Genomic DNA, 15,812 nt, shown 5'->3' with positions numbered 1-15,812 from the left:
ATGACACTAAAATCAAGACGTAAATTGAACTCAAAGGCATTCTACATTTATTTTGATCTGTCCCTGTAGTCTCCTCTTATTATAAATCTAGTTTTGTGAGAAGCCTAGATTTCCCCTTAGACTTACTAACCTTACTCCATTCCAGCGCTAGCCCAAACAGATGCTTGCATCAAACTTTCAGTAGCCTGTGCAGCTTGATGATTCAGAAAATATATCACTCTTGCTTTCTCAGCTTCTTATGGTTATTCGGCAGTTAGCTTAGTTTAACATAATGACATAGAAACCTGCATTATCAGGTCACCAAATTTCTTCTAAAGAGAGAGCATTTAACTGAAAATTCTTTTTGTGTGTGAATAAAGCCCAGATCGATTGTTGTTTATTTAGTTCACATTTAAGATAGAAGATTTGTTTCTTTTCAGTTTTCTTTTTTCTATTACTGAGAATTCAATTGTGGTGCAAAGCTGTTTAAAGGTAATCTTTCCTCCTCTACTCCTTTGCCTTTATCAGTAGTAGCTTTCTTTTTTTTATAAAGAGGACATTCTATTTTAGACCATCTCTTTACACACAACATTAAATTTTTATCCAATGTTAAATGAACAACATAAGTGAATATAAAAGCATTCTTTTGTGTTTAGTATGTATATTTGGTATCAATTTGAGTGCTTATAAAATTAATTATATAGTAATTATTCTATTTCATATGTACATTATTTAATTCTTTAATTAGAAATATGATGAGAAAATAGGCAGAAATCACTATGCTCTTTATTTGTATACCGGGCTTGTCTCTCCTTTATATCCTCATGTCCAAAATTAGTTAGAGCTTTGTTTTTGATTGTTTGCAAATTTAATGTATGGAAACACCTGCCTAAGTTTTGGGGAATGTATTTATATCTTTGGGAAGCAGCGTGTTGTATGGTTTAAAAGCAGAAGCTCTGAAGTCAGACTGCCTGGGTTTAAATCTTTACCTTAGGGAAGCTTACTTTATTGTTTACCTTGGACAAGTGATCTGTCTGAATGTAACTGTGTTTCATCTGTATGATATGGATAAGAACATGGTGTGTGATGGTAGTAATGGAGCTAGTTAGTGGTAGAGGTGCTGCTGCCATTGCTGCCCCCCAGAGGTTGTGCATTGCACTATTATTTATAACAGCAAAAAAAATTTAGAAACAACTCTATGTAACACTGGGAAAAGGGATAAATGAATTCTAATACATCTGTGCAGTAAGATCTGTGAAGCCATTAAAAAGAATGAGAGAGACTTATGTGTTGTGTTAAGAAAAGATGTCTGTAATATATATTAAGTGAATACAGCAAGTATGGTTCAGGTAGAGCATGACATCAGTGGTTATGCATGTGTGTTACAAAATGTGCACAAGAAAAAAATCCAGAACATATCACAAAACTAAAGTTGTTCAGTTTTTCCCCCGGGGAATAGATTACAAGAAACTTTCACTTTTTCCATTATGCATTTCTACAAAACTTAAACATTTTTTAAAAATTTCAAATGAACTGTAAAAGTGAATACACTTATGAACAAAAGGTTTAAGGTGCAAAAAAACACTGGATTAATAACGTCATTCATATATTCTGTTTATAAGCTTATTAATTGAAAAAAGTTGTTTTGGGTTTTTCTGTAACATCTTGTGCCATATTTAATTCTTTTTTTTCCCTTTTTACTTAATCTAATGTTAGTGAAATTTGTCTTATGTAAAGGATATTTCAGGGAAATATTTTAAGAAATCTATTTAGAGTCTCTTTAACACAGTGTCCCATTGAAATTTGAATTTTTAGAGAAGTTATGAATCACTATATCAAGAATCAGATTGGAATGACAATGAAGCCTTTATTAGGCCATGACATTAAAAGTATATATTGCTTTACTGCCTTCAATACCAGTATTACATAAATGCATGTATCAGAAACTTCACAGAAATTACATGACAACTCTTGTAGCTAAGAAAGTGATTCTGAGGTGTACATTTGTCTTGCCTTTTTAAATTTATAAACCTGCCCTAAAAGGAGATGCATATCTGGGAAACTGAAGCTGTCTTTATGCAGTTTAGCCTTCATGTACATAAAATATGCCGTTGATTTTATTGGGGGAGAAATTCCATCCAAAAATGTTGCCTACAGCTATGAGTTAAGAGTGTCTATACAGTGTGTAGCTTTTATTTTTTTAAAATCACAGATAGGGCATGTATATGAATTATAAATATATAAATACGATTTTGTATGAAAAGTTTTATAGTTTTTGACAAAATCTGGTTCTGTGGTAGGCTACTGAGTATAGTCCCTGTGAAGGAATGTTTGTGGCTCATGTCAGTGTGTGAATGCATAGACAATTTGAAGTTTTTGATATATTTGTGATATTTATCTTCCATATACATCTTACGGGAAAACCCAAATGAACTTTTTGGCCAACCCCATATATGTACTATATGATTTTAAGCTTGTTTATAGAAAGTTCAAAGTATTAGAAGGCAGGATATTCATTCTTCCATTAAATATCTAGTGAGCAATTACTCAGATACTGGACATGAGTTAAAAGATAAGTGGCCTGGTCATTGTCAGGAAGGCAGACATGTAAGCAAGTAAATGCAGCTCTATCTGTTAAAACGTTAATACAGAGTAGAAGAGGAAGTTAATGATTTTATGTGGGGTAATCAGGGAAGGCTGAATCAAAGAGGTGACATCTGAGCTTTCTCTTTTAAGGTGAATAAGAGTTTATAAGAGATGGGGCAGAAGGCTGTCTGTGATAACACGAATAGTACATACAAGGAGATGGCATGATTTTGTGAGAACTTGGGGAGTAGAGTGAGGGTTGGGTGTGTGAAGAAGACATTAAGAAATGAGTCCAGCTGGCATTTTCCTTTTGATGGTAGAGAGCAAGGGAAACGTTTTTAAAGTCAGTGAGTAACATATAAATGTTGATTGGGTAGTATTTTAAGAAGAAAACCCTGGTGGCTGTTTGATAGGAGACACTGGAATGAGGAGAGGAAATAAGAAGTCAGACACCAAGGAACAAAGGTCTGTAGTGGTTACGAAAAAGAGCTGAAAATTATTGATGGTTGAATTCTTAGAGACGGACTGCAACAGATCAATGAGAGTGTAAGTGGAGTCTACAGCATGGGGTGGGTGGAGCAGAAAGGGAAAGTTGATTTGTATCCCAGATACTGTTCTTGGTTCTAACTCAGACAACAAAGGTAGAGAGTGATATTGTTTTAAAAAAAAAAAAGTAGGGAATCCATTTACTCAGGAGGCAGGTTTGGAGGCTATAATGAGGTCTGTTAGGGCCATTGGGTTGATGCTTCCAAAGGCATCCAGTGACTTCTGTTGACTTGTTCATCATCATGATATCTTAGGAAGTTAGAATTTTAATTACTTGTTTTTCAGAAGCATTTTACAATTGAGCCACCTTCGCAATTAAAGTCAGTAACAAACCCTTAATATTCAGTTCTGGAAGTTCTGTCTTCCTAGTGCGGAAATAGAACCCAAAGTGCCACTGAAGGCTGCTGAGAAAAGTGGTTGGTTTGATTTATATGTGTCAAACAAGTCTGCTTCCCATTCACTTTTTAGTAAACACGGGATTTCTGCAGCAAAGTCCAACTCTGGACATGGTTAGCATTGTGTGCAGAATTCCATATTCAGGACTGGAAGAAGGGTCTTCCCCCTGTGGCCTGTGTAGGAGTACAGAACACTCCAGTTCCACATGCCTGCATTCCCTAACAGGATTTTGACCCCATCAAAGTAGATCTTTGATGATACTATAGTAGCAAATTGGTCTCTTCCTAATACAAACGAAACTGGCCTAGAATTAGGGCCTTGGGTCCCATGCGCCTGTGTGAGCGGTCTGTTTAACCAAAGTTACTCTTTAAGCGTTACTCTTAAGGCTGTGTTGGACTGCCAGTATAGAAAGAAGGAACTTGTTCCATTTTTGCACAGGAAGCATACTTAGGCTCTGACCTTGGATGTGGGAGGTGAATAAAAAGAAGTGTTGTTATGAGGAAAATGGCTCAGGAATTAGGCTGCTAAGTTTGAGTATCATCTCTGACACTAGCTTTGTGATATACCGACTATACCACTCTGTGCCTCAGTTTCCCCATTAGAATGGAGATAGTACTACTTACTGCTTATGTCCTTGGTCATTGTAAGGATTAAACGAGTTAACGTACCTAATATACTTAGCACAGTGATTGGCACACAGTAAGCAGTCAATTCGTGTTGCTCCACAGATGGAAAATTTTAGGCATTTACTCAGACTCTCCCAATTTACCTTTGCCTTTCCTGGTTCCTGGTGGGAGTGGGAAGTGGAAGCGGGGGAGTGGGAGAGACAAGGAGGAAATCTGCCTGAATTTAGTAGTTTACACTGGGCCTCTCTTTTCATTGCTATTACTTCTTAAAAGCAACTGTCTAGCCTCCCTACCCTCATAAAGATAGAATAATCTTCTTATACTTTCTATATTCTTTAGCCCTATCTCCCAGGTATTACTTCCTCACTCTGTAGCTTTGAAATTTGTACCATTTCTCTTTTTCTTCCTGAGAAATTTGCCTTCCAGCAGTTTTGGTGTTTACTCTGCCTCCTTCCCGTGTCTCTGACAAACTTAAACTTCTAGCCACAATCCCCACCTCCTAGCAACTTCCAGGCTGCTTAAGAATAAGCTTTTTTGAACCATGTTTTCTCTATTATAGTTTTCTTGGTGTGAGTCAGTCACATAAATAATGGAAATAAATGGTACTTGGCAGGCTTAGCTAAACTGTGCTTTATATTAAGCAGAATGTTTATGATACTGTAGGTACTCTGAGAACACTTGCATATATTCCTTATTAAAGAAACTTTTGGGGTCTCTACGAAGGTACTGTCCCAAAACTGACTGGATTGGGGGATGGTCCCTGAGCTGCAGCACTCCATGTCATATATTAACACTAATAACAGTTATTTGGGTCATGACTTCCAGAGCATTTTCCGAAAATCTGACCTTTTTTACATCTGTGTCTTTGGGAGTGTAGATTTTATTATTGGGTAATTTCCTTTTAGTGGAGAAGAATCAAGTATACAGGTTTACCTTTCTTCTCTGAACACATTGTTAATTCTGCATTAATGAGTTGTTTTATGTCAGGATGTGTTTTCTTTTTAAATTAGCACCCCTCCCACTTTTTTTTTTTTTTTTTTTTAGATGCACCAAGTTAAAAACCAACCGTGATTTTTTTTCTGTATTTATAGGTCCTCTTCCTGATGGATGGGAACAAGCCATGACTCAGGATGGAGAAATATACTATATAAACCATAAGAACAAGACCACCTCTTGGCTAGACCCCAGGCTTGACCCTCGTTTTGGTAAAGGTTCATCTCAAAATCTTTTTAGATATTTTTGATTACTGTTTTTTGGTATGTGAATTTGGGAAGGTACATTTAAATTAAATTGCACTGCTTTATAATTTTAAAAAATGACTGCCCATCCAACTTATCCAAGTACTGTTTTTATACCTTTCACTTTAAACTTGAGAAATTCAGGTCTAAATCAGCTTTTTAGCTTGGACTTCTTGGGATGGGGTTGGAGGAATGTTGTGGTGGTTTACTAACCAGACTCACTGTTCCTTTCACATTTTTGGGAAACACAGTGATCGTGTTTAAAATGATCTTTCTAGCCACAGAAATAATCAGTCTGTCGCTTCATCTAAAACCTGGGATATCAACTTTTGTCAGTAACGTGGTGTCTGCTTATACTTAACTTAAGAGAGCAATGAGTACCATCCTGTGCCAGGGTATTATAATGTTTTCTATCCTAAGGGGGGCTGGGTACCCCTGTCACCCTAGAGATAGACCAATGAAAGCCTTTTTTTCCTTCTCTTCGCTTCTGCCCCCCCCCTTTTTAAGTAAAGGAGGTTTTTCCTTTGTTTTTCATTTGGGAAGCAAACCCAAAAAAAGCCATATTTCCCTCAAAATCAAATGACAAAAATCACCATTTGCACAAAGAAATACTCCCCTCCCGAATGTGCATATTTTGATAATAGTATACAAGCTCTTTAGGGCCTTTTTACACATATTTTTTTCACTGTTTTCAGTTTCTTCAGTTGGGTTTCTGAGACATTTTTCCAAAGCCATGGAAAAATGTATTTAAAAAGGAGCAGATCATTGTGGTTTTAAAGCTTTCGTCTTGGACTGGATGCAGCTAAATGAAAACAATGTGCAGATCACTGAGTAGGTCAGACTGAGGGAACTCGGAACCTTTGAAGCTTTACAGGGGTTGACCTAACAACAACTGTGGGGCCCTTATGGGAAAGAGGAATTAACTCTGTGAATGCCATCAAAACACAGTCCTGGGGGAAAAAGAGAAAGAAAAACTCTATCCAGAGCTGGTTGGGTAAAATAACTTCCCCGTCAGGAACATTCTGAGCAGTTCTCCTATATCTATATGTATACCTTTTTAAAACCCCAACATTTGGGTTTGCCCCAAGCTCACTGATTGGTCAGCTTTATGAACTGATTGAATCCCCTATTCAAGTAAAGTCAAAGGTGGGATCAGGGCAGAGACTGTCATTTTGACAGATATCCGGTTTGGCTTAAATGCTAGCCTTTTGAGTTTCAAGACCTATTTGAGTGTTAAAAAAGTAATGTGGCATGTTAATAATTTGCAACTTCAGATTCTATTTAATGCTTGAATAAGCCCTTGTGGTTGAAACAGGAAACCAAGTAAGGTAGAGAATTTAATAAATGTTGCCATTTGTATGGACTAGAACGATAACAGACATGTTTCCTTAAATCATCGTTAATGAAATGAATTCTGCTTGTCCATGTTTTGGAAATTTTAAAAAATGGTACTGTGGGATTTTTTTCCCTCTACACGAGATTATGAAAAATGATGATTAACTCTTAGCTAACTGTAGAAATCAGCAATTGGAACAAAGCTTTTTTTTTTTTTTTTAAGTATTTTCAGTTAATAAAAAATGAAATAAAACAACTTGGCTGTGAGCTTAAGTAGATTCATTAATTACACACACAGCTTGGTCTTTTGCTTTAAATGGGAGAAAATACCAAAAAAAAATAATGATAATCTCCCTCCCACCTTCAACACATATGTACACACGGCGTACAGTTAGCTATGCCAAGAAAAGTTTTCATAAAATACTCTTACTGCGTTTAGTTTCCCTTTTTGGGCCCACTGTGTATGTGTATTCCAGACAGGCTTGACAACATGCCAAAGCTTTTTATTTTGAGGCCCGACTTTTAATCTGTTCCAGACCTTTTCAGTCAGAGAGCTCAAGTGTAACTGAAGGGGAGCAGGAAAGGAAAAAAAAAAAAGTGTGGGTTTCTCTGATCCAGAGTGACAGCAAATAGAGACAAGCTGTTAGCTGCTGAATTTGAAGGAGTTTTCCTTGAAATCTGAAGTTCTATGGTGGATTGCATTTTATCTGCCAAAAAAATATAGACTATCCCCTTTCTGACCCTTTGAACCATGCAGACACCAACAAATGATAGGTTATTGCCTTCATGGTTGTGAAATTTGTTTTCCTGTATTCCCCAAATCTATATGAAAGTATTTACCATTTTTTACCTTAAGTCAAGTTGACCTATGTCTTTTGACATTTTAGAGTAGAAGATACACTTTACATCTGATAAGCTTGACTTTATCACTCACCTCCTTCAAACACCAGCCTCTTTTATATTTCTGTTCTTTATCAGATGCTTTAGAATAATTATATTTAGAATAATTCACATCCCACATAAAGTTAATAAATTATCCATGTAATATAAATTCAGGAAATTAAATAATTAGTTATGCATTGTTTCTTTTTTATCTGATTTTTTATTCTTTAACATTTAAAAACTATGTATCTTTAAAAAAATTTTTATTGGAGTTTTTATTTTACGTTGACTTACAATATTAGTTTCAGGTGTATAGCAGTGATTCAACATTTTTAAAGCTTATACTCCATTTAAAGTTATTATAGGATAATGACTATTTCCCTGTGCTGTACAATGTATTCTTGTTGTTTATTTGTTTTATACATAGTAGTTTGTATCTCTTAATCCCATACCCTTATCTTTCCCCTCCCTAAAAACTATATATCGTTGACATTTATATTATTTTACAGCATTGATTAGTAATTTGTAACAAATCATGAAGTGACATCCAGTGCCAGTAAGAATTAGCTGATATTTACTGACTTCGAAAAAAGGAGGGCTTTTATTTGTTTTTAAGGAATCATATCAGGAATGTTTTTACACTGTATTAAAGAAAGTTGATGCTTGAGTATTATGCAGGTCATTAAATTATTTCTTATTAACACTCTTTTTCCTAGAGATTTTATACTTGCAAACATGAAGAGTCTCAGGTTTAAATATTTTCTTGTATGTTGTAAAATTATTTACTGTTTTACATAATAATAGCCATTTGAATATTTTCCAGTAAAAGCCCTAATGAAAACATACACAAAAATTATAATTCCTGTTTTTCAGAATGAAAAATCTATTCCAGAATACTAATGGTCAATGAACTGATCTTTTATGTAATGTTGTTGTCCCTGTTTATATAAAAGGACATAATAAGTAGTGTTAGAATCTGTGTTTCTGGAAATAAGTGCTGATGGTACCACTGGAATTAAAAACACGTTTGGTGTAAATAAAATAACTGGAACTAGAGATTTGGATTAAAAGGTGTATCTTTTGAGACTTAAAGGAGGTAATAAACAACCTAGTTGGCAAATTCAGAATATCCTTTATAATTACTATCAACAATTCTGTGCATAGAAATTCTGTGCATGGAAATGTCACAGCTAATTAAAACCTAGGTGTTGATTTTGGTCCTTGGTTTCAAAGTTTCCCAAAACTTGCTATTAAGTCAAAAGCCAAAAGTTGTTCAGCACATCTTTCTTATCAAAGTTAAATATTTTGCATCAATAATTAAAGGACTGTTAAATTTTTTAACTGTTTAGACATTCATTAACCTTTTTCCTTGAAGACTAAATATTTCTGATAGCTGTTATAAGTAATATTTTACTTTTGATGAAAATGTACCTAAATGTACCTAAGTCTGTTCTAGTAGAGGTAGGATAAAACACTAAAGGCTGTAGAAACTAAATCTGTAACGCCATTAATGGAGTCTTGGGTACCTAGAATACCAACATCAAATCATTTGAATTTTATTGAAGCAAGTCTCTTTATATTTGTGCATTAAAAACAAGTTCTTTGTTTGTTTTTTTGTTTTGTTTTCCTTACCCTCTTTTAAATCTTGCGTGGTGATCCTAAAATGTCAGTATTTGGTTGTGAATTATATTAACTACTTAGGGTAGGGAGAAAAAGATGTTTCAGTGTGTTTTGGGTAAATAGAGCTGTTGCTAACTAAAACTTCTTAAAACAAATAAACCTCATACAATTTGACCCTGAAAAGGAATTTATAATTCTTCTAATCAACATTTCTCAAAGGAGGAGGGAGGGTGTATCCTGGGCACTGAAGAACATTCAACATCCCTGACTGTTGCCCACTAAATGCCATAGTGCCACCCAGTCCTTGTGACTCCCCAAGCCACCAACATATATTTTAAAAAAAATACTGGTAGAGGTAGGGATTTTGCCCCAAATCTGAGTTTCTCTGAGATCTAGGGAAATTGTGACTTACCCACGGTTATATAGTTAAGTGACAGAACTAGAATCTGGACTTGATCTTTTGACACCCAGAATTTTAAAGAAATTTAGATTACATGCAGTTAATCTTTTCAGAAGCACACCTAAGTCACCAATACTAACACACACAAATTTCAGAGGGAGGAAGATGACAATGGTTGAAGCATTTACTTATATATTGTATTGTGCCTCATCTTGAGGAAATTACCCAAAGGTAATGAGTTTCCAATTACAGAGGTGAAGCCATCTAGATGAATTATCATGCCTCACCTCTACCATATCCTTAAGAGATTACCTTCCAACCTCACCTTTGACCTTTCCCTTTCCCTTGACTAGGAGCTTACCGTTAGAAGGCAGGCCATTCTGTTTAAGGAAGGTTCTAATGACCAGAAAATATGTGTCCCTTTATTACTCAGAAATTTACTTCCCTTCAGATTTGTGAATACATTTCTAATCCCAGAGTGTTCTCTTTTAACTGTGGTTTCTCCAGTTTTTTTATGCATTAAGAGTTCTGAGTTTTTTACCGGTTTACTTCCCTTCTCTGGATGCCTCTTTAAATGTGATACTCAATGTAGTTTTTAAATGCACATTATCCAGTGAGAAAAATAGTTATGACATTGCTCTGACATGACATTTTATATGCCCTCCAAAAATCCATTAGAAGAAGTTAGCTAGCATCCTCTTTTCTACATGTGAATTCAAATGAATTAAATTGTGTTGTAGAAAAATTTACCTACTCAATTGGGAATCAAGAGACCCAAGTTCTTCTGGTATCAACAGTGTAACCAACTCATTCAGAAAGATACCTGACTTCTCTTGACTTAATTGGATTCATATACTAGATGCTTTTAAGAATATTTCCAGTCCTTAATTAATTTAATACAATATGCTAGATTATGAATTCTTCAGTGACTGCTTTGGATCCTTGCTTAAGGTTACTTCTCAATAGCTTTATGGATTTGAGTGCACTGAGGTTTCAGAGATATTTTTGAACTATTTATTGCACCACTTAAGTTTAGCTTTTGGCCCTCTGGTCACAGCTGGGAATTACTTTTGAAGAGGAGACCAGGAAATCTTTCAACCTTTAAAGATAAGCCTTATCACATGGTGGGTATGCCCAGGCAAACAAATCTGATGGGGGATGGGCAGCGCTAGATGGAATAGGTAAGTTTTGTCCGCGCTATCAAGCTCTGACACATACAGGAGTTTAAACATGCATGCTTTACTGCCTTAAAGATGATGCATTTTTGGTATGCTTTGTTTCTAAAGTTTAGAACTCTCATAAAGTTACCATGTTAGGAAGCCTGATGTAAGCTGATTTGAAGTATAATTCTAGGCCATGTGCTTAGTGAAGTCCTCTTTAAAACATACTGTTGGAGATTGTTACTCATTTTTGCCGTCACTACATTTTTTTTTTTTTACTTAAAAAACAGATGCTAACTGAAATGAACATTTTAATACGTAAGGTTATAGAATATCAAAATTAGTTCAATATTTGAGGTTTGCAGTTTAGTTTTGTTTTTTTTTTAATGTTACAGTCAGGAGGATGGTGTCAAAATAGTTTATCAATCGTGGTAAGCAGTCTCTCCTACTTGCCAAGGGTGAATAGACATACATGTTAATGAAGTTAAATTAATGCGTAGTTTCTACTTGACGATGGTTCAATGATACAAATAATTATACAGTGAAGAGATGTTTTTCTTTGTTTCCATAATGAGTTTTTCATATAGAATTTTTAAAACTTAAAGTCACTGAATGATAATTTAAATTAATGGTTTATTTGTGTTACTCAAGCCCCTCACATCAAACACAAGAAAACTTAATTCATTTTTAAAAGAAAACTATGTTTCAAGTTATATTTGTATCAACTCTGCATTAATAGCAAGTATCTTATAAAATGTGCTGGAGAAGAGAGCCATTTGGTGATGTCACTTTTTGTGACAACCCAGAGAGTCAGTTATAAGAAACAGAAAAAGAGATTATAGACTTCTTGAGGGAAAAGTCAAATAGATTTCTGCTGAAATAAATTGGAATGATTTAGAAGAGGAGTGGTTCATATTCTTTGCATTGTTTTATACTCATGTTGTTCTGCTACCCTGGTTGCTGAGGTCGCTTCAGAACTCATTCTGGACTTGCTTCAGCTTGGAGATTCTCCTGTGTATTACTAATAGCATCCTACTAACTAGGGATAGAAACTATTTGAGTATTTATTTACTCATTCAACAGATGAATGCCAGTTATGTACCAGGTACTATGCTAGCAGGCGGGCAGGGGGTTGTCGGCTACAAAATAAATAATTATTATAAAATGTGTTAAGTACAATGAGGGATAATAAATAAGGTGCTGTGAGGGACATTAAAAGGTAAGAAGAAGCCAGTCAAGCTCTACACTATATAAAAGGGCCAGTTTTTGTGCTTATCAGTCAGAACTCGGATTCATCTCTTCTAAATTATAAATTCCACTAGGGCAAGAGGATTAATAGTAATACATTATATGTAATAAGGAATAAAGCTATTAATGGAACTGTTTACTCATTAATCTAACATGAATTCAAGGTGGCAGGTAGATTTTAAAATGTTATTCCCCTTCTCTTTAGACTAATAGATTCATTATCTGTACTTTCTCTCCAAACTAGCCTTTAAACTTTATTTTCATAGTAGAGGGAAAAAACACAGTTATATCCAGGGGACAGAGAGAGCTGAAGGCTAGTTAGACCGCTTTCTCCCTTCTCCTCCTCACCTCATTTAGCAACTCCTGTGTCCTGCCCCAAACTGCTTAATGAGGTGATGAGGAGAAAATGTCCTGTTGAATGTTTTTTAAGCTCCATTCTCAATTGTATTGTTTGAAAAATACCATTATAATAAATTTTCATGCCAGACTTTTGATAGGTGGTTGAAGGAAGACAGTGTCGAATTGACCTAAAAAAAAGATGTTATTGATATTTTTGAACAGTTTAAAGATTAAAATACTTTAACCCAGATTGGGGGGCCTGGAGGTTGATGCTTGGTAAGGGAGAGAAGTACAGAGTGTGGGAGGGAGAGATTACTTTGCCTATGGTAAGACCTGGGGTAGAGTTTTAGAGGAGGTTAACTAACTGTAACCACATCATACAAAGCAAAACCACAATGAGATGCCACTTTATTCTCAGTAAGATGGCTAAAATGAAAGACAGGCATTAACAAGTGTTGACCAGAATATGGAGCAGTTGGAACCCTCATACATTGCTGATGTGATTGAAAAATGATGCAGCCACTTTAGAAAACAGTTTGGCAGTTCCTCAAAAACTTAAACATATAGTTACCATATGACCCAGCAATTCCATTCCTAGATATATATTGCCCAAAAAAGGAAACCATATGTCCACACAAAAACCTGCACATTTGAATGTTTGTAGCCAAACATTACACAGATATCCATCAGTTGATGACCAGACTAACAAAATGTAGTATATCTGTACAATGGAATATTATTTGGTAATAAAAAGGAATAAAATGCTGATACATACTGTAACATGGATGAATCTGGAAAGCATATTAAGTGAAACAAGCCAGTCACAAAATTGATTCCATATATATGACATGTTCAGAATAGGCAAATCCAAAGAAACAGAAAGTAGATTAATGGTTACCAGGGACTGGGGGAGGGGCAATAGGACGTGTACTGCTAAAGGATACAGGGTTTCTTTTGGGGATGATGAAAGTGTTCTGAAATTAGATAGTGGTGATGGTTATACAATTCTATGAATATATTAAAATTATCAAAGGGGTGAAATATCTCAGTATAACTTTTTTAAAAAAGTCATTCCTGGGCATGGTGTTATCATCTAGGTATAGCTTAATTGAGTGTTGGGAGATGTCTTTTGCATATTGATAATAAAAAGGTATATTCAGTCATGAGATTAGGACTCTGGCCTTTTGCTCCTTTTGCAAGAGACAGATTTTCAGTGTGAATCAAATAGTAAGTAATTTTCACTGAAAAAACCATCATTTTATATTTAAAAACATAAATTATTGTGCCAGTTAGTAGCAACTTTTTGTAGACAATTCAATCCCCTAGGTCATATTGAAATACTTAGCTAGCAGTGGGTGTTTTGTGTTTTGTTTTTACTGTTTTAAGACTGGCAGAGTTGGCCTGTTAGTTTGTGTTTTTAGAAAAGCATTCATTTCTTTTAATAAGCCTACAATTTTACAGTCTTAAGTACCCTTGTAGGTATGGGAAAAACCTAAAATTTGTTTCTAAATGTTATAAACAAACTAATATAGCCATTCTAACATGTAACCATGTAATATCTGAAACTTGATAAAATATTAGACAAAGTAAAAAGGTGCTTTCTTGTGTTGTGGGAGATTTGATGTGAGTTAATGTTTTAAAAGTTCAAAAAAAATTTCTAGTTTTAAATTTACACTTAATGAGGTTACTAGGATTGAATTTATTATCTCGAAGTCTGTGATTGATTACGACATCTGTAGTACTTTGTAATATTCCAAGGTTGAAGATACAAATTATGCAAATCTAAAATTTGTCTGAAGTTTGAAAATTCAGATGTTTAGAATAAAATCTGGAAAGAACCCCTGGTGATGACCTCCTTTGTTTTTGAGAAGGTGGTCTCTTATTTTTCAGTAATTGCTGAGTGTATGATTTGCCACCATAAAGCTGTCAGGACTGATTGGTTAAGAAAAACTTGAAACAGTTACTATTTCATAGTCCAGGCAGCAGACGCTGAATTTAAAATATAGCATTTTTTAAAAAATTTGTCATATTTTAGGGATTTGTTTTCTCCTTTACCTTTTAGAAATTTTGTTAAAACTGGAAACATTGGGATTTTGGTAGTTGGTCATGGAGGGGAAGAAGGTGGTAATGCAGTTCTTTTCTTTTTCAGCTGCCCTGCCCCCTTCCCCCAGGAAACAAAGCCTGTTTTGTTTCTTGCCTGCTTGTGAGGTCTCTGCTGCACCCCATGTGGGTGCACTGCTCTGTGCTTTGTTGAAATGCTTGAGATAGAAGGTAAAGAACAGGATGCTTCTGAAGAGAAGAAATCCCAGCTTCAGTAGATAAACACAGTTGTTTGAATTGGTCATTTAAGTGAGCTCTTTATATGGAAACTTGTAGCACTGCTTGTATCCATAGGTAACAGCATTTAGGTAAACACAGCCAAAAGTACTCAGCATTATTAGCCAGAGAGACTATTTCTATTGCGTATTTTGTGCAAATTTCTGTTTAATTCTGTGGAGTTCTTACTCCATCTTTTGATACCCTATTTTTCGCTTTCTGTGGTTTTTAATAGTCAGATAAGCTTAGATTTGAAAAAGACCTTCCCAACCAATTGAGTGTGCCATCAGCAGTGGTCACTGTCATTAATGATTACTGCTAATGGTATCTAATTCTGAGAAACTGGTGGGAAGCAGAGGATATTTACCTGTTTATTTTCATGCAGTACTGTTATTGTCCAATTAGTTTTCACAAGGAGTAAATATTTACATTAACTTGTTAAATGCTATATTACTTAATAAAAATCCAGTATGGAAAGCTCAAGAGCTTTTTTAAAAATGTTTCTTAGTAGATGAAATATTTAACATTGTATAGCTCTAGAATCTGTTTTGAAGTCAATCATATTTTATCATTTCAACACTTACTAATGGGTTATTTCCCAGCAGTTTTTAAAATTTTTTAATTTATTTAACTGCTTGGAATGGAGAACATTTTTTCCCCAGTAGTTGTTTGCACTAGGCCTCAGTTTGTGAGATGTTCACCATATGTGATAGATACTCAGATCAGTCCCCCAATTCATATTTAACTCGTATGATTGAACCTGACATAACACAATGTATGAAAACATCTCTTTGGGAAAATAAATATGTTGAGTGCCCTCTGGGAATGCCAAGAACATGTTCACCAAAAGAGAAGGATCCCTAGGGAGGTTAGGCTAAGGCTCAAACTCCCCCACCTATTTTTTTCTGTTTAGATCTTACAGGAAAGATAAATATGCATGTCTTTATGAATCATAGAATACTTAGAAACAGTGAGTGGCATGGTGAAGTGGAAGGATGGGGGAGGGAAGGTATGGGAATTCAAGCCAAGATGATTATCTGCAGGACTGGTAATCTTAAAGTTTAGAAAGAACTATTTGGAAAAGGGAGGAGGCTAACATTTTTAAAGCATCTGTTGTATTCCAGGACTATAATAGATGCTT

General features: G+C 35.0%; 1 protein-coding gene across 12 annotated transcripts in view; it reads left to right on the top strand.

Moving 5' to 3' along the window:
- The window catches only part of YAP1 (Yes1 associated transcriptional regulator), a 108,010-nt gene that overhangs the window by 65,141 nt on the left and 27,057 nt on the right, over positions 1 to 15,812 (top strand). For 4 of the 12 annotated variants that reach the window (XM_036859820.1, XM_036859824.1, XM_036859822.1 and 1 more), the window contains exon 4: positions 5,225 to 5,344. The exons of 4 other annotated variants lie outside the window; for them this stretch is intronic. In XM_036859820.1, coding sequence (XP_036715715.1) covers positions 5,225 to 5,344 — 120 coding nt within the window. The remainder of the gene's footprint in view (positions 1 to 5,224; positions 5,345 to 15,812) is intronic. 4 more of the 12 variants (XM_036859821.1, XM_036859823.1, XM_036859825.1 and 1 more) reach the window with 1 other exon arrangement.

Source organism: Balaenoptera musculus, chromosome 8 (assembly GCF_009873245.2).
Source record: "Balaenoptera musculus isolate JJ_BM4_2016_0621 chromosome 8, mBalMus1.pri.v3, whole genome shotgun sequence".
In the NCBI taxonomy this organism is placed as follows: domain Eukaryota; kingdom Metazoa; phylum Chordata; class Mammalia; order Artiodactyla; family Balaenopteridae; genus Balaenoptera; species Balaenoptera musculus.
The sequence above is the reverse complement of the archived record's forward strand: the minus strand, read 5'-3'. Positions and strand labels throughout refer to the sequence as shown.